Raw genomic sequence first — 25,658 nt, 5'->3', positions numbered from 1 at the left:
TTTGGATGAACAATACCAGATTTTCAACTAAAATTCCTGAAAGGAAAAAGAATACATTTCTATTTCTTCACTATGAAACTCACTGAGTATAAAAATCATGTTCAGTCAATATACAGAAAAAGAAAGTACCCATGAAAACTTATGCTTTGCTACAGTTTTGACTTCTTGTCGGTTGACTAGGTAATACATGGCAAGCAAAAAAAAAAAAAAAATGCAGCACGATGGAGTGAAATACATAAAACTGCAAGTATTGTTTCAATAAAGATTTTTGTCAAATTAAAGAGGAGAGATATTGGATCACCTTGGATCCAAGATAGGATCGCTATTATGTGAAAGTTATCCATCCATCCATCCATCCATCCATCCAACCATCCAACCAAACAACCAAACGACCTTTACTGAGCCTATATGGTGCAAAGGGCTGGAGACATAAAGGCAAGATACCATCTCCAGTTTCAAAAACCTCAGTCTAATACATTTGAGAAAAGGACTTTGAAAAGTTCAGTTCAGTTTATTATCGTGTCAAGTAGATTTACAACTATTGCACTTATCATTCTGCTGACAGAGGCCAAAGTTTAAGAGGAATATTTTTCTCCAATAAAGCTACGTTTTCATTATCTGTGATAAAAGATGTTAAAATTATACAGGCAAAGAAATACGTCTCACATCCTATTCCAGACACTATGCCCCACTTCCTACCTTCCTGCTGCTATACAAGCTTGCTGCAAATAGGAATTTAGTTGGGAATAATGCTTTAAGCCTTCCATTTCTCATGAAATTTACTCTTGAGTGAAATTTGACAAGAGTTTTCTTTATACTGTCTTCCTTACCCAAAACATGGAGGGAAAACGGCTCCCATACTCCAAAATCAGTTGTAACCATATACACATAAATGGTTTCACGACTTGCTGCCTAAGTTTTTGGACAATGGAAACAACAACAAAAGCTAAAAAGTGGCCCAGCATATGAAACTCTTCTCAAAAATAGAAGAAAGTCATGAACATTGTTGGGAGAATGTTTTATATTTCCAATGAAATTCTATTCCATTGATCTGTTTGGAAGATTGTCTTCGATCTATTTGGCTTGAGCCTATAAACTATAATTGATTCAGTCTCACAAAGAACCACTTTTATCTTAAGCCTGAAATGCATAACAATGGACTGCAGGAAAGTGGTTTTTTATTTACTCCAGTAACTGTGCAGGGATGGGGAAAAAAATATCCCCAAAAGTTATCAGCCTTCAGATTCTCAAACTATTTTTTGCTCTGATTATATTGAGAAGAATGAGCTGTGGGGGTTTGGCATTGTTTTCCATCTTAAGAGTTGCTCTGTATTCTGAGATATATGTGATTTATAATGTACCACTATAACAAGACACAGCTTTTATATATTACTGGGGTAACTCAAAGAAAATGAATTTTTCTTTGGGTACCAGTAATTGTCAAAAGAATGATTGCAGATTCAGAAAATGTGCTTCATAACAACCCTGTTAACATAAAGTATACACAGAGGAAAGAAATAAGTACTGCAGGTATGTGGAAGGGTTAGTTGTATTAGCAAGGCATTTCAGGATGGTTTTGGTTCTTCTGACTAAGACACATCAAATTTTAACCTCTTTCAAATCTGGGACAAAGGGGAAACACTTGGTAACAGGGAGCATCTGGTGACCATGAGCTGACTCACCACGTGCTCACAAAGGCTCCCACTAGTCAATGAACTACCCGTCCTGAAGCAAGGCTTTGCCCCGGCAATAAGGATAATGTGCTCAAGCTGTTAGAATTAATTTGAATATCAAAAATGAAATTTAGATTACCAACCCTGGCCTGATAGTTACAGCACGTAGAATAATAAACATCCTCTTTTCAAACTAAAGTAATAAATGAAGAAGCAAGGTTAATTTACTTGTGTAACTTTTGCTTGTAGTGTCCCCAGGCTGCCCCGTCACCAGACGCTCCCCCAGGGGAAGGATCTGCCTGCCTTACTAGTCCTGCTGGATGTTCTCGTTGGCAGAATACTTGCTCATGGGTTTCCATGTGCACGTTTCTACCGTGAATGAAAGCTAACTAAAAAAACTAGATGTTTTCTGCTCTCAGAAAATTCTAGTATACCATGTACAGCATAGATATTTCTTTCAGTTTAAAAAAATAGTGCAAAAACATATCTGATAGTCAAAGTGATAGTTCAAGTGAGTTCTTGTGCCCAAGAACACAGTCACGCTTCACCTTTAGCTGACTTGTAAAAACTGAATGTAGGTTTTGGGAAATATTCCAGATTTTCCCATCAGTTCTCCACTCATCCAATCATCATCTACAGATTCCAGATCTGTTATTATGTCTCCAGCCTGTAAGAAGACAAGATTTGGAAATAATTATTAGTTTTTGTTGAGGATCAGCAGGGTAAGCAGCCCACCTGGAGATGTATGTAGCTCTCCTCTTTATAAACTCATTTATCTTGATTTGCTGAGAGGATTAAACAATGTACCACAAAGATGATCTATACCCAATGATGCCATTTGCTTGTACACCTCTCCTCCTCAAAGCCCATTCCTTTGCTGTCATCACCCTTGCAGCACTTTTATTTTCCTGGATGTATTTTGTGTCCCCCAATTCACCAGTCATCACTAATCTAAAATTCCTTCATAAATAGAAATACCAGTTATCACATATGTGTATAAATGTTTTTCCCATCTAAATTGTTTATTGAGCACCCACTATGTGTCAGACACCATACCAGGCACTATGGACTCAGCAATGAATTAAGACCTTATTCCAGAGTTGGGAGACCAATCACTAAGCTGGCAGAGGAGGACACAAAATACAGGTGGCCATCTCACTGGGACAGTCAGGGGAGAGCCCACTGAAGGTGACATTTAAGCAAAGACTTAGGCATGAGCACTCATGAGCCATGTGCTTACTTCCTGCCTCGTCCTTTCCCACGTACTTTGTGGGAATTAACTCACTGAAAACAATGCTGCAGACCTGGAAGTAGGTACTATCATCATCCCTGTTAGAGATTTTTACAGATCACCTAATTTTGAAGGAAAGGAAACTGAAGCTCAGAGAGATCAAGTGACTTGCCCAGTGTCGCATGTCTAGTTAGCGGTAGAGGCAGGATTCAAATCTGGTGGGATGCCAGGGTGTGTACTGTTAGCCACTGGGCGATGTGGTCACCACGTTTCACAGTGGACCTTTCTACTTAGAAAGGTTTTTACTATAATTACCTTTTCTCGGCAGCCTCGGCATTTTGTGCTCTGTGTTTATTCTTCCACATAATGGTATTCTCCTCTACTATTTGGTTTATTCCACTCCTCCATGGCCTTATTATCAAATTTGTATTCTTCTGTGTCTTAAAAAGCCTCAGCCTGACTCAGAACACTGATTTATCCCCATCAGGTTAGTCCAAGGGGCTGTGTCTTATTCACGTGTGAATTATAACTCAACAGATGCAGACAATTTTTGAAATTATTTCCTGAAACTATTTTGTTCTTTATGGTTTCTAACCATTTCTTAGAATCTGGGTTTAAGATTCTATAATAGTCCAAGATGACCCTGGATACTTTTAAGAATATCTTTATCAGGCTAAATGGATTTATTTGTAGCCCTCGTACACTGCCATTTGGAAAAATGGTTTGATTTAAGGCCTTTCTTAATGGAAAATGGAAAGGGAATACGCTGACTATCAAATGTCATTAATTTACTTTACTCTGCTAAAATCTGTAAAAATTTTGGCATGCAAAGTTTCTGTCATAAATAAGTTCTTTCCAATTCCTAAATTGTAACATAAGCGTTGACTAAGATGATTTTCCTTAGGTCTGGACCACACGTACAGACCATGTCAGTCTTCTGAGGGATAGGACAATCTAAAAAATGTTTTATCAGCTAATACTCTGCATATATTTAGTAAAATATTAATGTTCACCAACATTGAAAGCACTACAGAATCCTTTAACCAAAAAATTCTAGAACTATCTTGCTTGCAGTTAGTCATTTGTAAAATGAGGACAACCTATTTTCTGTAAGATACTGTGAACTCTGTTATTTTTATTGACGTAACCTGAATGAAGGCCAAAATAATATCCAAAAAGTCTGAATCCACAGTGTTCACTTATGGTAACATTTCATGTAAAGATAAAAGGAATGAATTTTGACTGACTCTTATGATTAAAAAGGACTAGGGCAACAGTTTCCAAACATTTGGATTTTTATGGACCAAGAAATTAAAAAAAAAGAAAGAAAGAAACTGATACAGGGTTACCAATTATAATTTTGTACAAGAAATACCTACCATTTTCTAACAATATTTTATAATAGGAATGATATTTTAATATGAAAAAGATAGAAGAAATTCTAAGAAAGGAAAACTCATCACAAGACAGAAGTTAGCAAACCTTATACCGACATATGCTGGCATGCTTCCCCTTGTCCATAGCTCCTCTAAGGCCTGCACATACCCAGTGCCACTGTTTTCCTCATTTTGTTGTAGACAGGTGAAAACCCTGTCTGGGTACCCACTGTCTTAAGTCTCATCTTGTCCAGTTACTCCTCGATAGGTTAATTCCTTCTATGGTGTCCCTGCCTCTCAGTACCTCCAGTGATGGAGAACTGCCTGCTGTCTGACACAGGCTCTTCGGACAGGAGTGACTTACCGAACCCTCCCTTCTTCCCTTCCTCTGGCACAGTCCCAAACAACTACCCTGAATGCTTTCCCCTGACCACGGTCTAACTGCAGACTATGGAAACAGAATCATGGAACTATTCTATTTTTACTTTAAAAAAAAAAGGCACTTCCTCCACGACGTAAGATGAAATTTTAGGCTTCTAAAAAACCTTTGCAAAGTACTTTAACCTTTTGAGATCATTTCCCTGAAGTCTAGTCGGTGTCTTTGTGGACAGGACTTCAGTGTCTTATGAGGGGCACTGCTGCAGAGGCCAGTTGAATGTAGTGGGTGCCACCTGATTTCTCCAGTGACTTCAGACATGACAGTGGCAGGCTGAAAAGGCCATGAAGAGAATCATCCTTTACTAGGGTGACCACTGAAAACTCCAGCATTAGTGGGATAGCATGTTACAAGGCCGAGGAATAAGGACCCATTAGGCCACTGTGGGGCTATCAATATCAATAAGGTTTTCTTTGAGTACCTAAATGCCTTGCTGATAATTTACATTTATCCTATTCACTTTCGCTAATCTCATCCTTTAGAATGAGAGTCTGAGATCTGTTCATTCTTGGCTAATGATCAATACTCCACCCAAACGTTCACCCTTTAGTGGAAGACATTCCAAAACGTAGAGCTGCTTAATGCAGTTACAACAAGATACACACTCTGACCTTGAAGGAGAGCTCGTCTTCATTCTCCCCATGGAAATCATACAAGGCCTTGGCTTTCCTCCCCTTCGGTGCTAAAGCAGCCGTACTTTTTGCATCAGCTGTGAAGACACCAAAAATTCAAATATATAGAAAGACATTGGACCTAAACACAAATCAGACATTTTAAGAAACCCCTTTGTTATTCCCAGGACATAATATTTTCAGTCAACTTTGGATTGATTTAACTGGCCAAAAAAAAAAAAAAAAAAAAAGACGGATGTTCTCTTAGCAGGAAAAAAATTATACAAAATATATTTACAAGACAAAATTAGTCATTATCAAGTGAAGGCATTTTTTAATCTCTTTTTCCCCATAACTTCAACAAAGTATATGAAGAAAGTCTGCATAACTTTATAAATCAACTTTCAAATGTAGGCAAACAACATAAATTGAGCCTGGCCCGAGGGAAAAGAAATCTACATCATTTCAAAGTCTCGGGCTCCCCTTAGAGCGCAGGAGCCCTCCCTGCAGCCGTCATACCTGGGCAGGGCCGCACGAAGACGGCAGGGAAGATGCCCTCCCTGTCACGCAGCCTTCCCTTGTACCAGTCAGGGTCCACGCGCTCCAGGATCAGAATCCGGTCTCCCCTCCTGAAGGATAAGTCATCACTGGTCTCTGCCGTAAAACTGTGAAGAGCTTCGCACCATTCTCCAGAGAGACTGTTCTCCTGTTACAAATCAGAAGTGTGTTAAGAAATCTTATGGTTACTGGGGGAAAAGGGGTGGTAAGGGATAAATCTGGGAGTTTGAAACTTGCAAATACTAACTACTATAGATAAAAATAGATAAAAAAACAAATTTATTCTGTATAGCATAGGGAACTATGTTCAATGTCTTGTAATCTTTAATGAAAAAGAATATGAAAACGAATATATGTATGTATATGCATGAGTGGGACATTGTGCTGTACAGCAGAGACTGACACAACATTATAACTGACTATACTGCAATTTAAAAAAATAATAAAAATAAAATAAAGTATGACTGAAGATCATTCAAACAGTAAAAGAAAAAAAAGAAGTGTGTTAAGAAATTTAAAATTTTATTTGAAATTAATTTCTACAAAGCTTAAAAAGTGATGGGAAAAAGCTAAGAGGTTATAAGATTTCAAAGCCTGAAGTCCTCTTTAAATCACTCAATCCTTCATGTCACTATCAAGTTCCAGAAATAAAAGTTTCCAATAACTTTTTTCTTAAGATATAATTCTAAATGACAGATGTGATTAAATTTGTGACTTTTCTGCTTAATTTAAGGAATACACAGTGCTTAAGTAAAGATTTTTCCTAATTATGATCTATGACATTAGTTACATTAAAAAATTAGGTAAATGCTTACAATATTTATGTATACTGTTTATGACGCTACGAAAAAATTCTGGCAAAGTATGTAATTTTCAGTGAAGCTCTTCTTTACCTAAACTAGGGAGAATCAGAATGGGCAGTCTGTTAATTCCCAGACTCAGAGGCTATCAGATTCCATAGCATAGGACTTCGTAAAGTCACACTTAATCTGTTGGGGCACAGTTAACTCTGAGGGGTAGCCACCCCCATACGGTGGGCCAGTATGATGGAATGCTCCAACAAGAATGCCCTTACTGCAAACACATCAGAAGAAGGTTCTGTCCTGTGAAGAAGTGTCTCTGTCAAGTTGGATGAGAGCCCTACATTCAAGAAGCTCAAGCAGGGAGAAGAGGATAATGCTCAGAGCAAAGGCTTGGGGCCTGACGGGCCTGTGCTGCGGGCCAAACTCTGCCACCTCCCAGCTGACACTAGGCAAGAAGCTTCTCTGCTCGGAGCCTCAGCTTCATCTTAGGGGGGCTGTGGTTGCTCAAATGAGGTAATATGTGTAGGATGCTTAGCACAGTGCCTGGTACGACTTAAGTTCTCAACAACCGAGGGCTTAAGAAACAAGAAAAACCAAGCAAGCAAAAACCCCAACCCCCTCTTGCTCCTGCACCTGAGCAGCCAACCTGAAGAACAGTACTTATCAGTCCCAGGAAAAACAGGCAACCACATGAACATTTCCTTTTAGAGAACTGTAGCCACTTTCTTTCCTGCTTGACTTTATCAGTGGGTGGAGATGAAAGAATTGAGAGGCACTCGGCCCAATTACCAGTGACATTTTGACAAACAATGACCTCATCAGGCTCATTCTTTTAAACATGTCACAAAAAACAATGGAAGTCACCCACATTCCTATTCAGTTTAAATCATGTTCTTCTGAAGTCATGTATACAGTGTGAGCATTTTAATCCACTTTTCTCTCTCTCCCATTATTAAAAAAAATAAAATGTTCCTAAACATTTGGCAAATCTGGAAATGTAGGAAGAGTGAGAAAAACGCCACCCACTTATAATCTTACCACCTAAGGGCAACTGAATGTTAACAACTTCAGCTGTTTCCTTCTAGTCTTTTTATGCTATATATTCAATTTCCCCATACTATGTTTTCCTCACATGAGATTCACTTTATAAATCTAGCTTTTCGCAGCCTCAGAACATTCTCCCAATAATGGTCATATTTAGGTTATTTCCAATTTTTTCCTATTATAATAACACCACTAAGACCATCTTTGTGACTGAAATCTTGTCTCATGTTTCATCCTTTTCTTAGGGTGAGAAATCAAAATAATTGTAACAATAATCTGCACTTTGTCTCTTTTTAAATATTCACATACTTATATTTACTTGTTTAGAGTAGAGCTGTGTTGAATCTCTGCTAACTGAATATGTTAGATGGCATTTCATTGTTACTTTACAAGGCATTTCTTTGATTACTGTAAGGTTACAAACTTTTTCATATCAGCCACTTCTGTGAGTATCTATAAGATACTATTATCTCTTTTATGGATATTCCAATCATGCCTCTTTCCTTGGTTTTTTATTGGGGTTTGCATGTCTTTCTAAATCATTTGAATGAGTTCCATGTGCAATAAAGGTATTACTCATCTATTTATTTCTAACATTTGCTACATGAATTAAAAAATGATACATAACATTTTCTTATGATAATTATGATTTTAATAGTCCTCCCAGAGATGAAACCTGGCTTTCAGTGTACTTATCTATTCAAGCAGCCTACCTGAGAATTTGCACCAGAATCTTCTTTTTTGGTCTTCGGTGGTACCTTTGTGCCTATGTTAAAAAAAAAAAAAAAAAAAGGTGAAAACTTCAGATGTAAAGACCATATAGTATTAAAGGAAACTGTAGGGGGAGTGTGAAAAGTCTGGGACTCCAGATCAGTCTCTCCATGATCTGGTTATGTAACTTTGCCAAGCACTACCCTCCTGGGTTTGCTTCCTTTACTGTAAAGTGAAGGAGGATACGCATAAGTGATACTCTACAAGCCATTTCGATGATTCTTTGTCTGCCATTTCTGATGTGAAGCTACTGTAATTACCCAAAATACCAAAACCAGCTCTCTGAGAGACTGCCCCAGTAATGACAATTACCATCTCAAAGTCATTTTTCCTTCTATCTTAAAAAAAGATGGCAGTCTGGGTTATTATGCAGTTTAAGTATTAGCCTCTTATTTAGTTTATTTGAATTAGGATAGCCGTGTTGCCTGTACTCACTTAAAACATGTGCACCAGAGGCGGGGTGACCCTCAATGAGCTCCACAAAGTTAAGGGGGAAGATCCCACTTCTGTCTCGAAGTTCTCCTCTCGCCCACTCTTCATTCACATATTCCTTAAGAATAATAACGTCTCCCTCTGAGAAACTTAACTCATCCTTCTGGTCGCCAATATATTCAAATCGAGCAACACATCTTGGGCCCCTGAAGAAAGAAGATCCCATTTGTGGGTTAAACTAGAGAGTACTGACTTTCAAAATGCCTTACAACCCTTATTCAGCCTTTCAATGAATATTGTGTGTTTACTGTGCAACAAGGTATACCAGGCATAATTTAAAATCTTCCATGAAAAAGAGTAAGTTACATTTATAAATTAGAGTCCTTACTTTTTAGGACTTTTTATGAACCTATTCACTCAGAAAGGCTAAAGCCAAGGTCACAAGGTCACAAGTACAGAACCCCAGATAAGCAGCGGGGTGGTTGGTCTACGCTGCCACGCCTCTGGTCACCTTTTCTTCATTCCAGAATTTCCCCAGTCTCCATGTCTCGGTATCCTTGGGCCACAGTAATCCAGGGCCGAGTCTGAACCCTCTCAGTCACAGAAGCTCTGAGCTTACGAGTGCTAACCCTGAGAGACTCAGGGCAAGACATCAAGCTTCCCGGGCAGGATGCAACGGGCACCAGCTGGGCAGGGTCCGTGCTCACCAGATGCTGAGTCAGTGAGCTGTGTATACAGATTAGAGAACCTCCTTCACAACTAGGAGGTTCGAAGAAAGCAGAAGCTCGGCATATTATTGTACAACATTTGCTCTCATACCTAACACTGTTGTTTTAAAAATGATTTTTTTCTATCTCCTTTAAAAAGGCTTCATTTGTGAAAATTGGAACAATCCTTAAATGATCTGCAGTTTTGACTGAAAAGAATGTAAAAAAACAGATGAAATTGTGTCCCTAGAAGACATGACTGAATATGAAACCTTTGATTTGAGGCTTCAGAAGGGAAGTTTCAACAGCAACAGGCTAAGGAGATGCAACTGCCTGAAGGGAAAAGCTTGGTACTGGCTCCAGTCAAAGTCTGATTTAAGTCAAATCAATGGACCATCGGCCATGAAAGCCCACTTTAAATTCAACCCGCTGACACAGTAAACACTGCTTAAAAATAGGAGAAAAATAGAACCTGAAATAGAATTCAACTATTGTGGCATCAGAAGTTTTCTTATTTGTGATAACCTTTGCATTTATTTTCTAAAGTCCCCAGGGAGCAGATCTTCTTCTGTCTGACCTATTCAAAGACAGGTTTACAGTCTTCAGCAGGTACTGAATTCTATTAATTTGCTCATTTAACTGGAATATAAAGTTGCACTGTGGCAATGTTTTAAATCACAAAGGAGTTACAATGGTGCATAAAAGGGTACATAAATTCACAGAAAGGTCTTTAAACATAAAGGAAGGCTCCTCCAACTTAACTCTTCCTTTACTGTCTTCTGGTTCCTCTCAAAAACAAAACAATGCAAAGTGCCGAGCAGTTTTTGTAGGGTACATATTTCTATTAGGTTTAAATATATCCTATGACAAAAATATCTGAACCTTTTAGAAATCTGTTGGTAGACAATCCCCAGAGGGCCAATAGGACGACGAAACCCCTCTGCTCAAGCCGAGGCCAGCTGTGGGAAGCATCAGGGGAGACTGGGGCTGTCCATGTGCCCGATGCTGATGTGGAGACTGCTCATGTCAGCTTCTGTCAGCACACTGCAGTCTCATCAGAATTTTTAAACAAGCAGTTTTCCTCATAATTAAAAAGACACACTGAGAATCTGAATGATCATATATCTGAAGTGTTTAAGCTTGTTAATTCTTCTTTTTTAAGATTTTTTTGGAGGGGAAGTAATTAGGTTTATCTATCTACCTATCTATCTATCTATCTATCTATCTATCTATTTAATGGAGATCCAGGGGATAGAACCCAGGACCTTGTGCATGCTAAGCACACACTCTACCTCTGAGCTGTACCCTCCCCCTAAGCTTGTTAATTCTTTATGGTATAAATGCTCACAACCTTTGTGTTTTGTACAAAAGAACACAAGTAAAACTTACTTAACACAATGAGATGAAATTGATTCCCTTTTCCCATTTCCTCCTGGAACATCAACCTAGTGAAGACAAAATCAAGGGAACAATTGTATTATTTTAGTTTTTAGTAAGATAAATTTAAAGCTAAGTAATAGGAAACGCATGACTGAAGTTAGCCATTTTAGCAAGGTATTAAAGAGATAAATGTACCTACCATAGGTGCTAAAAAGGTAAAAAAGCCAGATTTTGGGTTTTGAAAAAAAAATGCATAACTTGTGAGGTAGCCTTCTTTGAATAGTCAATCAATCCCTTTCTTATGTGCTGGAATAAGCACATTAAAATCTTTCTACCCCTGACTGAGTGTTCTCTGTCCCCTCCCCCTATATCGAGAACTTCCAGTGAGGAGGACTTAGGTTAGAAAGTAGACATCAGGCATTTGAGCACCACCTAGACACCTATTCATCGTGCTAATAGAGTTCTGCAATATTTTCATGACCCCAGAATAAAATATTTAGTCCAACTTGTGAATTCTCTTCATTTTCATAATTCTGGTACATGGTTTTTTCCCTTCGGTGTGAGTTGGGAAGGAAGAAAGGAATTAGTACTCAGTGAGCATCTAGTAAGTGACAAGCATTTTTTATACAACACTTCATTTCCAGGGCTCAGTAGAGCTGGGCTGTGATGAAATATTTGACTGTAACGCACTAAGTCCAAAAACTACTTAAGGCTTGGAGGTTTACATTAAATAAATCAGTGCCCTTCTTGATGGATTCCAAAAGTTCGAAGTTTTAAAACAATTTTTTAAACTTGTAAGCTTAGAAATAACACTTATACCAATAATGTGGCAAATTCAGTGTGATTGATTTCAGTGTGGTAATTGTGCTTTTTTAAAGTACTGCTACATTGGGCAGAAGAAAAAATGAGGAAGAGAGCAAAAACTAACATTATTCTTAATATTAATTTAGAGAATGTGGTTGGATTTCTCCAAAGAATCAGGGTATATATATATATATATATATATATATATATATATATATATATATATGAACCAGACAATTTTTAAGACCCACATTTTGTTCTAGAGACTCAAACTCATCTATATTTGAAAAAAATACAGGTTTTCTGTTATATTTGTTTTCTAAGTTTCTGATGTCATGGAAAATCATTTGCCTTTTTCCCCCAAATAAGTCGTTAGTTCTCAATGACGTAAGCTAGCTTTATTGATACTTTCCAGTATCAGTAAGTCACATCAGGGCCTGAGACACACTCTTCCTATTGATATAAATGTTTGAATGGCAGCCTGACTTCAGCCCCATGTTTCACACACCCAGGCTCAGTACTCAGGGCTCTGCCTGCCATCAGCAGGGCCTGCTTTCACAAGTAGGCCATGAACGACATGAGGGTGTACAAAATTCTGACACTTTAATATAATTTTTCCCAATGAGATTTGAAATTATTATGTGAAAAACCATTAGTGGACTAGTACCTCCAATGAAAGTACTTTAGTATTCCCAAATCTACTTTTTTTTTTTAAAGGTAGAGAAAAATGGGGGTGAAAAGGATGAAAGAAACCAAAAATGAAACGTACTCCAAAGAAAAGGAGAAGTGGTACCATAACCTCAGAGAACATTCCTTCAGGACAATCCAGAATCATTTAATTCTTGCCCACTGAATGTTTCAGTGAATTAACATATATCCTCAAGTGCTTATCAAACCCTCCAGGAATAGTTCATTCACCAGTTGACCTGTAGTAGTTTTTCACCTTGGGATTTCAGATAACACCTAAGCATCAAGTACCAATACCCCATAATATAATCACAATTAACCATTATCTAGTTGAACAAATCTTTATTTTTGAATTTTCCAACTACCAAATGAATTAATGGAAGAGCCAGAACCCAAGAAGCTAGGCTTCTGGTTACTTTTTTTCCAAACTGTTAATTACATGGAACCCACTGAATATATGACCAATTTAAACAAGCACAACCTACTTACAATTACTTTGACGTAGTTGGCAGGAAATACACCTGTCTGGTTTCTACATTTCCCTCTGTACCAATCTGTATCTATTTTTTCCAGAAGATAAACAATTTCTCCAGATGTGAGGTTCAAATCATCAACTTGCTCTGTAACATAGAATTATAATTATGTGTGATGAATTACCCTGGTTGCAGATCTGATTAAAGCAGAGCACAAAATAGCATTTAGTTCTGTCCACCGAGGCAGTATGTTCTGTTGATTCTGAGAACAGATTATACTAATCAAATTGACTTTAAAAATATATCCTTTTTCTGGGGGTGGATATTGTTGCTATGAGCTTTCCCTTTTAAGATCAAATTAGATATATTTACCATGCATTGACTGATAGGAAATGGTTAAAAAAACGTACACACGAAACACTGTGCTTGCCAGCAATTCCTACTGTGCCAATATAAACCTTCTGCTTAAAACGTATTTTAACAATGAGGGAGCATTATAGACATGGTATAATATTCATACTATTCTCAACCATGCTTAAAAATCATTTCAATCTCAAAATATTAACTAAGGGAGTCATACAGCTCTTTAGAAAATAAATTTACTCACACTGAGATAAAAATCAGTCCACCAAGTAGATTAAAAAAAAGATTATAAATAAATTAGGAATTTATTTTATTTGTTGCCTTGGATATAAAAGGTATTTAAAAACTGATTATAAAAATGTACATTTTCATTTCTTAAGTAATAGTTGATCTTTATGTGTAGGTTTTACAACTCTTAGGAGAAAAGAACTTCACTTATTCAATTAGAATTAATTTCATTACAACTGTTATTTGGTACCCCTTGTTTTGAAAGAGTTAAAGAATTTGCAAATAGTAGGCAATTTGCTATTTGTTCATTTGTAAGGGAGACACCCTCTTCTCCTCTCTCTCACAGGCAGTTTCAAAGGCAAGGGTATGCAGCTAAGCTTCCTGAAATGGCTGGGTAGAGGTGACCCTTCCCGGATGGCTGCATACAAGGCGCCCCTTGGGTGAGGATAAGATGACCTCTCCAGTCCAGGGCTACGCTGGCACCGAAAATGAACGATGTCTTTGAGAGGTTAACCCAGGGAGGACGCCTGATTGTGAACCATGCGGTTCTACCACTTTATTATTTATGTCCTTACCTGCTGGAAAATCATGAAGAACGACAGCATGAGGGGCACCACTGTCAACAGGCTTCTGAGCGGGGCTTGGATCCTTAGGGGGAAAACAGCGCAGTGAATGGAGTGTGCGGATGGACGCCGGGTTTATTATCACTCCGAGACCATTTTTCCCCCTCATTAGACTCCTCCTGACACAATTACATTGTGAGCACAAGATGCAAACCACACAACTGAGCCAAACAAGGGAATCATTACCAAGTTGAAAAGGCATGTGTCCTTGCCAGAGGAGGACAGAAATAACACTCTGTTATAATATCCCCAGCATTTTTTTTTAACTAAAGAGAAAACAAAAGGAAATCACCTTTAAAAAACAAAAACAAAAACAGTATCTATTCTACCCCGAAGTAGTGGTTTCTGACCTCTTCACGTTTCAATGGTCGCTCTTTCCATAAACTGTGATCAGGACTAAACCTTAAAACAGAGTCTTAAAAGTTGTGTCATCATTAAGATGGGAAAAGAAGAAAGTTCTGCAACTGATGCTCCTGACTTTTGTAATGAAAAGAGCTAATGACTTCCACAAAAGGATAACTCACAAAAACTAAAATCCATTTCATTTATTACCACTTAACTGAATGCTGTCTCTAATTTGAAAGCCAATGCTACCTCTCATGCCTGGCCTGGATTTTCTATTTAATCTGCATGGTTTATTCAACAGTAATTCCAAGTAAATTAGCAAAGAGAATTCAATATTCTCTACCCATCTAACCAACTGCTTAGATTGGCCAGAGGGGAAGGTAAAGGTGAAGAGTGACCGTTTCCTACTGACAAGCAGTTGGTATTAGTTTCTTTATATGAAGAGACAGGCTTATTCACATCATCATCATCAAATCTGACTGAAGGATATTATTTGGAATTAGAACTGAAAACTCTCCAACACTGCAAACCTGCGGAATAAATGCAGGCAGATTTTTATGCCCCCTATGGTCCCTTCCCTCCTTCAGTGACTCCTTAGGGATCATCCCTGTCCTGGCCGTGATGTGCTCAGCCAGTCAGGCAGCACTGGATCGCGGTCCACTCTCTCTCCTTCCACCCTGCAGCACCCTTGCTGGACTCTTTTCTGAATCACCAGAATGCACCTGTGGACGTGTGCTGCACTCTCTCAAGTCGGTGACGGTGATACAGTAATGGTTAACAGCAGCTTGCCACATCAGCTTACCAGAGCAACGCTGAACATTTTCTTAGAGGCTGCTCAGTGCTCTTCCCTAAATAAATAAGCATGATGGGAATATCAGGGACCGTGGAAGGAACTGTGAGGGATTTTAAGCCTGGAGAAGTTTTAAAAATGATTATTTACACAATTTATTATGTGTGTCTTTGTGGTTTTCATTTTTTCCTGGTTTACATCTGTGGAAAAAGGAATGACTGGTCAATAAATGGAGCTAGCCTAGAGGGCTTTCCGTCTGGAAAAAAACGAAGTCAGAGGCCTACCTCACACCAAACTCAAACGTGAACCTCCAGATGGACCAAGATCCTGACAAGGTAGAAGAGGTGGGACAGTAACCTGTGCCTCCCAGTTAGTGTCCCCTCTCTGCCTTCAGGGCATGGATGTCCCTGGAAAGGCTGCTCTTCACCTTGGCCCGGCAGATGAAGGAAGGACGGGAGGCACAGGTAAACAGGGTTGGCAGGTACCACGCAGACCATGCTGTTAGGGTGGGTATCTGGTAGGAAAATCTAACATATTTTAAAGCTCCTTCTACTGTGATTATAATGGCTAATACAAATTTGTAATAGGAATAGCTAATATCCACTGTTCACCCACTGTGCCCTACTCATGTGTTCAACACCGTATATGCATTAATTAGCTCATTTAATTTTTTAAGCATCTTTGAGATGTGAGCCACATGCCATAAATTTGCCCATTTATAGCATACACACTTTTAGTGTGTTCACAGAGTTGTGTGACCATCACCAGAACCTAACTTCAGAACATTTTTCTCACTCCCTGGAGAAGCCTCCCAGGCATTCGCAGTCACTCCTCACTCCCCATCCTCCCCCCCAGCTCGAGGCAACCACTAATCTCCTGTCTGGATTTACATTTTCTGGACTTCTATATATATGGAATCATAACAATAAATCAATTCTATAAACGACTCTGTGAGGAATTATCATACCCATTTCACACATTTACAAAATGAAGATTACAGAGGTTAAATAATGGCCTCAGGAGGTGGGAGGGGACCGGAAACCCGAGTGTGTGCTGGAACCCATGCAGGGGTGGACAGTGTCCCACCTCCTCCAGGGCTCACAGCTCTGTCTCAACTGACAATGTCCAGTACCTTCTGTTTACTCAGGAAGGGGAAAGAATAACACGTCTTTAGAAACATTTACCTTAAAACTAGGCTTTCAAATAGCTAAGTTTTATTTTTCCAAACAATGTAATGTGAGCTGTGACCCGGAGCCCAGGAGAGGCTGCAGGGCAGGGTCACCAGTAGCTGGCCATCTGAGACCACTCTCTGCAAGGTACGGCACAGGAACGAGGAAGGTAATGTTTCAAGCTGACAAAGCTGTGGGGTTCTATGAAAGAAAAACTTGCAATTTTTTCACCTTCTATTTTTCATCAAGGAAGGAAGTGTGTTCCGGGAGAGGAAGGACAGAGGTGACAGATGGATAATGCTGTATCCAAACAAAGAGAAAATGAGCAATAGGAGAGCTTCCCTGTGGGCCTGGAGTCAGAATTTTCAGGGTCCCAGCCGTGACTACCTTCACACACACAACTTCTCTGCCCTCCAAAATACAAATTTTTAGTTTCTCAGCAAACCTCAAATGATAAATGGCCTGCTAAGAAGAAAGAATTGGACTAGATTATGAAAACTAGGATGAATGACAAACCAAATAGTTTACTCGGTTTAAATGACTGATGAGTCTCATTTTTCACGTTTTCTACATTATATAACATATAGTGAAAATTTAACCAGATACTTTAAGAAGCTCTTTTAAAAATATACCTCTATAAATTGTCCAATGGCACCTTTCTTGATGGACAAATGACCTTCAATAATCATTGTATTTTCCCTGGCTCCGCAAATTTGCTAGGCCTAAATTGTGACTTCATGTTGTTGGAACATTTCATTTCATTATTTTATGAGCTATGATCAGATAAACGAGGTTTATACTAAGCTTAAATCTTAAAGGTTTTTTTTTTTTTTTTTAAAGTCAGACAGCATTTATAGGGCCCCCTTTAAAATAATTATCCATTCTGCTAGAAAACTAATCTTCGGTGCTTTGGTAAACATGTTTACATTATTTCAAAAATAAATAGCTCTTGCAGTTGAAAATTAATGACCGAGTGTTCTGGTTGCTACAAGTCAGCACGACAGGATGAAGGCAGAGCACACGGCAGTCACTCTGCATCACGGTGATTAGTATGGCTGTGGCAAATCTCTTAGAAGTAATTCATTCTTAAAATGGAATAAAACGCTACCGTAATTCTTACTCTGGTTAAAATAAACGTGCTAATAAAACCCCGAGGATGAGATATAATTAATAGTTCTGTGAAATGTGCTGCCATGTGTGATAGGAGGGCAGTACAATATTAATTCCTCACGTTTGGTCTGCTTCTAAGATGTTCGTCAAGTGGGGTGATAATCTTCATCTGAGACAGGTGAACTCTGCCAGTGTCTTCTCCCTTTTGGCATTCCAAGTAATTATTTTCCGCCTGCTTCAGTATCACAAGTACGTCCCCACGCTGCAAGGTACAATATCACTCTCTGAAGCAATTATTATTTAATAAAACATTATTACTTTTTCCCCATTTTAATCTTTGGAGCCTAAAGCATTTAATACTGTATAAAACAGTAACAGAGGCCAGCGATTTTTTACATTAGTCAATAAAGAAAGAGCTGTACCTTACCTTACAAGAAAGTTCTCCGGGGTTTTGCGGGACAATGTCTTCCTTGGCAATTCCATGAGGCACCGACAGCTTAAACATAAACCAATGAAAGGGTTATTCACAATCAAATCACCTCCTCCTAAGTGGCTGATCATCTGGGGATCTGTAACTTCTCCAGCACTGATGCTCTTCATTTGGCTTCCCCGAGCTCTGGACCCAGCGGGGCCTGCCGTTTCTCACGCAGAGTCCTGGGGTGTGGACTTGGCCCACAGGACCACAGCGGCTGAACGCGGCCTCAAGTGCCCTTTAATAACCACAACCAGGAAGTTCTATTCCATAGGACAAGGTCCACCGAGGCAAATACTCAGCGCCCGACCTTACAGCCTTTAATTCAGGATTGGTTGATGGGGGACTGATGGCTTCTCTGAAGTGCTCGACTAGCTGCTTCCATTTGCCTTGACTCTCACCTGGATTCTCTGACACAAGCGGCTACTTAAACCCATTCCACTGCCTGATCGCAGTCACTTTCCGGTACACTCAGCCCTGGCTGATCTTAGAATGGCTTTTATATCTGTACTGCACTCCATTCCCTGCCTCGGTAACTGCTGGCTGATGAGTGCAGGTCAGAGGGCCTGAACAATATGAAAGACACACCCAGGAGATGCGGTCACACAAGCTCACTGCAACGAGGAAAGGGAGGCTGCCTGGGCCCTTCGGTCACTCAGGAGCAAAGATGCAGAGTGTGAGGGTGCCGCTGCCTCTCTGCATCTCTGTCAGAGTACCAGGGTGTCTAATGAATCCAGATTCCTGTTAGCAATGGAATGGTACGGCTGCCACAGGAAAAATGAGAGATTTAAGGAATTGTTTTGTAAAGAGACACATTAATATTTTGAATTTATTAATTTCTTTGAGTTATTCAAATGCTTTATTGACATTATACAGCTATTCTAAGACTTATAAGCAAAACCCAGTTACCCTGAGTGGGGCTTTTAATACGGAGTAGCCAAAGCAATTGGCTATTACAGACTTTGTAATTAGTGACACTATTTTCAAAGTATGGCTTAATGGTTAAGAGCATTGGTTCAGAGACAGTTAATCTATGTTCAAATCTTGGCTCCGTCGCTACTGGCTTTGTGACCCTGGACAGGTTACTCAACCTCTCTGAGTCCTATTTTCTTCATTTGTATAGTAGAGATAATAATAATATCTACCTCACAGGGATGGTGTGAGGAATAAAGAGTTATTTAATATGTATAAAGTGCTTCAAACAATGCCTGGCTAGTAAGTACTCAACATATCAGCTACCACTTTTATTTATTTGTAATTTTTAAGTAACTGATCCCTAAGAACACCCCTGGGTTTTAGCAATTAAAATTTCATCAGTTTAAATGAAAATGAATATATCTGAATATATTACCTCATTCTTATCTGCCTATACCCTTCGCTTAGGAAGAGTAAGAAAAAATTCTAAAGAGCTTAAAATGAAAACAATTTCCAGCTCAATGATGGAAATGTAGAACAATATGAAATCACTCATTGCTGTTCTTGTTAAGAGCTATACTGTTGTACAAGTGTTTGAAAAGTGCATACACTCCTGCTTTCATTGTTTTTGTTCTAGAATTCATCAGGTTAACCGGACCAGAGCAGAGAGAGCGCATCAACTGTTTTCAAGTGCGGGAAACAAAGACAAAGGCTTAAGGACATACGATGAGAAAAACATTCAAAGAGAACAAAATTAATATCTCAACTATCTCAGTTACTGAAGAAAACTTCTAACTTGTAACTTTTTTTCCCCACCTTTTTAAAAACTTGAAGTATAGCTGATTTAAAATGTCATGTTAGTTTCAGGTGTACAGCAAAATGATTCAACTATACATATACATATTCATTTTCAGATTCTTTTCCATTATAGGTTATTACAAGATATTGAGTATAGTTCCCTGAGCTATACAGTAGGTCCTTGTTGTTTACTTTATATATAGTAGTGTGCATATGTTATTCCTAAACTCTTAATTCATCCCTCCATCCCCCTGTCCCCTTTGGTAATAAGTTTGTTTTCTATATCTGTGAGTCTATTTCTGTCTTGTAAATAAGCTCATTTGTATCATTTTTTTAGATTCCACATATAAGTGATATCATATGATATTTGTCTTTCTCTGTCTGACTTACTTCAGTTAATATGATAATCTCTAGGTCCATCCATGTTGCTGCAGATGGCATTATTTCATTCTTTTTTTACAACTGAGTAATATTCTATTATATACATAAACTACATCTCCCTTATCCATTCATCTGTTGATGGACATTTAGGTTGCTTCCATGTCTTGGTTACTGAAAATAGTGCTCTTACGAACACTGGTGTGCATATATCTTTTTGAATTAGAGTTTTCTCTGGATATATGCCCAAGAGTGGGATTGCTGGATCATATGGTAAGTCTATTTTTAGTTTTTTAAGGGACCTCCACACTGTTCTCCATAGTGGCTGCACTAACTAGCAACTATTAAATGGACCACGATAATCGGGTTTACAAAAGTGGAAAATGAGGGGAAAACTATCGACCTTAATAAGAATTTTCTTTCTACTTTATTTGAAATTTGCTCTGTGGGCAAGGTAGCTATAAGGTACAAACTATATCAAGATATAAATATAGTATCTGTCAGAGATACTCCCATGGGTATAATCTACTGGGTCGGGTTTTTCAGAGTTTCTGTTTCTGCAATCTTCATCCTGCCCTGCTTCTTTTTCCTGTATTTCTCCTAATAAGAAAACCCTGCTTTAAAGACCAAGGTTTTATCACGGCCTACTTATCTAAAGCACTCTTAGTGTGAAGGGGCAACTCCACATGTGTCTCATCATCTTTTTCTAAGGAATAATGAATCTTATATACAGTTTAGGACAAACTTCGTGACCACAAATATTTTTAAAGCTAAATTTACCATGTATTTCCTGTAGAGAGGGTGTCCTGGTTTGGGGCGAGGGGGCAGTACCGGATCTTGATTTTTAAAGACTTGACTCTTGGTTTTCGAGAGTCCAGATGCCAAGTTACTTTGTTTTTTCTGAAGATCCATCTCAGAAGAAGACCGATTAAAAGGCAGTTTTTTACTTGATGTCCTGGTTGCAGGAAGTTTTGGGGGAGGTGGTCTCTCAGGGGCCGCCTTGGGAGGAGGCTGTCGAGCTGGTATGACTTTTCCACTTGCGGGTCTGAAAGTCAATGTGGTAGCTGTGAGTCAGTGTTTAAGTGACAGAAAGTTCTGTTTTGTCCTGTTTGTCCATACACACATGAGCATATGCAAACACATAGAGCTTTTTGCTAGCGTAATGTAATTTTCTGAAACATGCAGGCTATGCTATTTTTGAGTAAGTGACTGCTGCATTAAACATTGTATTATTAGAAGAAATGCCACGATGTTCCAGCTTCCGCTTATCTTGCACTAGAGATTCATTAGTTCAAGACAAACAAGCATTTACTATCATGAGCTCTCTAAGGCCCCATCTGCTCTTAAACACACCGTGGCTTTCAGGAAACTAAGCACTTTCTACCAAAGTCTGAGATGAAAAGCTTATAATAAGACATCAGCTATTTGTGATGTGGTCTTATATACACGATTAGAAAAGGAACATCAAACTCCCCTAATATTCATCGTATAAGAATCGTCATTAAAACTCTAATTTAGCCTAATATAAAGCTAGTTCTGCAAATGAGATAGGACAATTATTACTTTGGAAGCTTTTCCTTTAATCCTAATGATAAAAATAATTTCTAACACAAGTAACATCTTCTGATAACATCACAGTTTTTTTGTCCAAACAGCCCTGGAATTCAAGAGGGCTGGTCACTTCTGAGCATGAAGCCTGTCTCCCTTTGGAAAAATGCTTAACAATAGGCTGGTTTCTGATAACAGGGGAAGAGAGAGAGAGAGAGAGTGTGAGTGTGTGTGTGTGTGTGTGTTTCAGAAGTGGAGTTGTTTTAGGTTAGGAAAAGAATCTTGTTAATTTGTTTGAGAAAAAGTAATAGAGATCTATGTTTGTTCTCTGTGATTTTGGGGGGTTGGGTTTTTTTTAAAAGAAAAAAAGGAGCAGAGATTTATATAACCTGTTGTCAGAAGCTGACTGTAGGCTAAGTGTCCTGGGTGAATTTGTGAGTTTAGTGTATCTCTAAAAGAAAGTCCAAGGCCAGCAGCACTCAGTTTTGGTGACAGAAAAGACAGACTAGTCTCAGAGTCATTAGTTCTTCTCTAACTGACTTTTTGTAAGTTTTCCCACACTTACTTACCTCGGTGGCAACCTTGGGGGTCCTCGCACAGAACCTCCTGATTGACCAGCATGGTCAGATTCCTGCAAGTATGAGAGAATGCTTTTAAGTTAAGGTTAATTTGAAACAAGAGCTTGTCAAGAGGAATTATGGACAACTTTTTGGCTGGATCTCTAAGTGGAAATGTAGCTGAGTCACAGAAAGGAGCTTAAAAGAGTTTTTTATTCTTAAGCAATATTAACTCTCTACACTGTCCCTGTCATAATGCAAGTGAAGCCAGCAAGCAGGAGGCTGGGGGTCTGCTGCTATAGCCACGGCCCAACCAACTGCTCTGCGTGGTTACATGTCCAGCATATTCTGACGAATCAAGGATGATGTTTAAATCATGACAGGTCACACAGCAGCAATTTAAGCAGGCACTGGAGGGAATTTTAAAAAAAAATGTCATTTATTTATCCCATGACAACACTTACGATATGCAGCGCTCCTAAGTTTAAATACATAGCAAGTGAGTTGGTGATGAGTGTTTTGCTTAGAAGTGGCAGATCTCTCAGACTGGAGGGTTGACACATTGTGTGGTGGGTTCTGCACTGGAAGGAGGTGGGAACGTAACAGAAGCTTCAGGGTGGCCTGAAAGGAAGGTCTGTGAGGAGGAAGAGAAAAGGCCTGAAAAAGCAGAGAGCTTGTTCTGCTGCAGTGAAGGGGTTGGATGTGGGAAAGAGTAAAGGGGGACAGCGTGAAAAACAAACGATAGGCAGGGCTGGAACGTTTTGGTCTGAAAGTAGATGAGGGAAGGTGGAAGTGTGGACAGCAACAGGGAGGTCTGTCTAGGAGAAGAGATTCAAACCTAAAGAGGTTTTCTGAACGTGTTAACAGCCCAAGGATTGGGAAATGAGTATAATACGTGGAAATATTTTCAGATCTTCTGTTGATCGAGAAGTTAAAGGATCTTAAAGCCAAAACTGCTGTTTTTTTTAGGGGAAAGCCCTCACTAAATTCTAATTCTGATTGAGTCTATTTTTCACCTTCCCTATTTTCTAAGCCCCCAACACTGACATCCAGGAAATAGTATTTCTCCAAGACCACCTGAGGGAGAAAAATGCTAGCTCTTTAAAATTACACTGCCTTTTTTTTTTTTTTTTTTAATAAAGGAGGTTTAACTATAGCTTGGGAATCTCTGGGCTAATTCAGGCTGTTTTCCTCCTTCTCATAAATGAGTTAAAACTCACTTTTATGGTTTTCAATTTGTACTGAATATTCACAACTTTTCCTTAAATACCAAATGATTAATTGCTAATAACTGTGATCATTTAAATATGTTTCAGTGTCTTATAATCCCATTTGAAAAAACAAATTAAGCTTGCCCTTAAAACTTGGTTTCACTAATGAGTTCAGTTAATGTAGTGAAGCAAGTCACCAGCTCATAAACCCTGCAATATTCCAGACTATCCTCCATGCCTTATAAATACACTGCTGCCTACATCCCCCCTGACAAATATGGCTATGATACTTGAAAAACTCATTTATTTCCTTGGCCACCTTTAAAATGAAAACAAACAAACAAAGAGAAAAGCACTCTAGCAGATAGGCAGGAAATTTCATTGCTTTTCTCAAAATTACAGTTGTTACATATGTTAACAGTTAAGGACAAATTTAAAAAAATACATTTGTATAAATTTGACATGGAAAGTTAAAGATGGTGTACTTGTATAAAGACACACCACATAATCCTAATCTTGTACCAAGTATCAGCTGTAGTTTTCTCTGGGTGGTTCTATTTTTATAGGAAACCATAAATATCTTTTTAATTTCTCATTTGTTTGTAATGAACAAAATAAATCAGAAAACAAAGGCAGTATACTCAAATCCCCCAGGAATGTTAGGCACATTTTGAAAAGCACTGCTGCAGCGGACACACTTCAAATACTAAGGACAGGGGACCGGTTCCTGCAGAAGCCACGATCTCAGTGTTTGCTCAAGTCCAGGTCTGTGCATGGGTCCTGCCAACAGTCTTTTGGGAGATTATGGATTAGGGATTTCCTGCTCTTCAACATTCCACACATGAATGAAGCTCCTCTGTATCTGCTTTTTGTAGTTTTTCTCTAGCTGTGACATCCCTGAACTTTGGCTTTCGATATGTTTGGATAAGCATTGTAGGTCCTGGTGAAGTTGGTTTTTCTGCTTGTATTTCCCTGCAGGTGCCATCATTTTGTTCATCTTCTTTGAAATGGTTTCTTATAGTCTAATTTCAAAATAATTCTCCAGGTTTTTTTTTTTTTTTTTTTGCTGTATTTTCAAACGACAGATATTTCTTCCAAGACCACATTCTTTTCTGTTGGAATCACTAAGCACCTCTGCAGATGTTTCTTCTCTTCTTTCTCTAGGAATTGGTACCCCTTCTCATGTCCTGGATTCAGCAGCTCCCGTGCTATGGCTTTGATTCCTTACACCTACTGGGCTGCGTCTCCTGGCTCCATTCCTGCCTTCCTTGGGGGAGGCTTTGGGAGCCTTGGGTTTCCACAGTGGGCAGCAGGGCACTCAGAAGTGTCTTCTCCTGCTGACAGAATGGCTCCAGTGGCTCCCAACATTCCTCACCCTGAAGATCCTCACCATTTAACTGAAGAACATGAGATTTTGCAACTACTTGTCCTGTGATGGAAAGTTCCCTGGCACTCAAGGCTGGAGACATAGAAGAAGGCTTTGTCCTATGCCTCATCAGGAGACACGATTGTCAAAGACCATGCTTGTTCTCACGGGTCATTATACTCGTGAAATATTCTTTCTGGAGACCCTCTCCCACACCTAAAGCCTTTGTGGCCTCTGGTCTAAAATCCATTCCGTAATTGTAACTCTCAAAACAAAAGGAATTTCTCAGGCGTAGATTTGACTTTTTGGCCCTGGAAATCCATGTGCGTGACTTCAGCCAAATCATTTACTTTGTGATCTGTTTCTCATCTCTTCTTCCTTCAGACCCAGTGTGTCTATTATGGTATGTATTTATTAGAGGACATCACAGAATGCTTTGACCACCCTCCCTTTGTAAACAGTGCAGGACAGGATTTTCCTTGTGTTGTTCATGTGAGGTACAAACAGTTATGAATATAGTACCTCTCCAGATGGTTTAGTTTATTCTAACTTCCTTTTCTTGTTTCTTTTTTTAAATGTTGGAGTTGCTTTGTGGACTGCTTAACACCAAATGTAATAATATTTTAACAGAGCTTTATGGTTTATAAAGGCCATTACATGAGTAAATGATGGTCTATGTGCCCACGCATCATCCTCTCATTGTCTTTTACAGAGTAGAAGCCAGTAACCTGCTCAAGTAACTTTTCCATGGAAATCTGGGGGTTCTCCCATTCAATGATAGCATGGTAGGAGCCCTATC

The 25,658-nt window shown here is 38.9% G+C and overlaps 1 protein-coding gene across 7 annotated transcripts in view; it reads right to left on the bottom strand.

Moving 5' to 3' along the window:
• Positions 1-491: 491 nt before the first annotated feature.
• The window catches only part of SH3D19 (SH3 domain containing 19), a 156,321-nt gene continuing 131,154 nt past the window's right edge, over positions 492-25,658 (bottom strand). For all 7 annotated transcript variants that reach the window (XM_074377420.1, XM_074377389.1, XM_074377394.1 and 4 more), the window contains 12 exons: positions 22,295-22,356; positions 20,958-21,222; positions 18,042-18,110; positions 17,736-17,876; positions 14,153-14,225; positions 13,003-13,133; positions 11,032-11,087; positions 8,939-9,141; positions 8,446-8,498; positions 5,847-6,033; positions 5,328-5,425; positions 492-2,340 (listed from right to left, as the gene is read on the bottom strand). In XM_074377420.1, the coding sequence (XP_074233521.1) occupies positions 2,224-2,340; positions 5,328-5,425; positions 5,847-6,033; positions 8,446-8,498; positions 8,939-9,141; positions 11,032-11,087; positions 13,003-13,133; positions 14,153-14,225; positions 17,736-17,876; positions 18,042-18,110; positions 20,958-21,222; positions 22,295-22,356 (1,455 nt within the window). In that variant the 3' untranslated portion in view covers positions 492-2,223. The remainder of the gene's footprint in view (positions 2,341-5,327; positions 5,426-5,846; positions 6,034-8,445; positions 8,499-8,938; positions 9,142-11,031; positions 11,088-13,002; positions 13,134-14,152; positions 14,226-17,735; positions 17,877-18,041; positions 18,111-20,957; positions 21,223-22,294; positions 22,357-25,658) is intronic.

This window comes from Camelus bactrianus, chromosome 2 (genome assembly GCF_048773025.1).
Source record: "Camelus bactrianus isolate YW-2024 breed Bactrian camel chromosome 2, ASM4877302v1, whole genome shotgun sequence".
In the NCBI taxonomy this organism is placed as follows: Eukaryota; Metazoa; Chordata; class Mammalia; order Artiodactyla; family Camelidae; genus Camelus; species Camelus bactrianus.
Note: the sequence above shows the minus strand (reverse complement) of the source record. Positions and strands in the feature narration are given on the sequence as shown.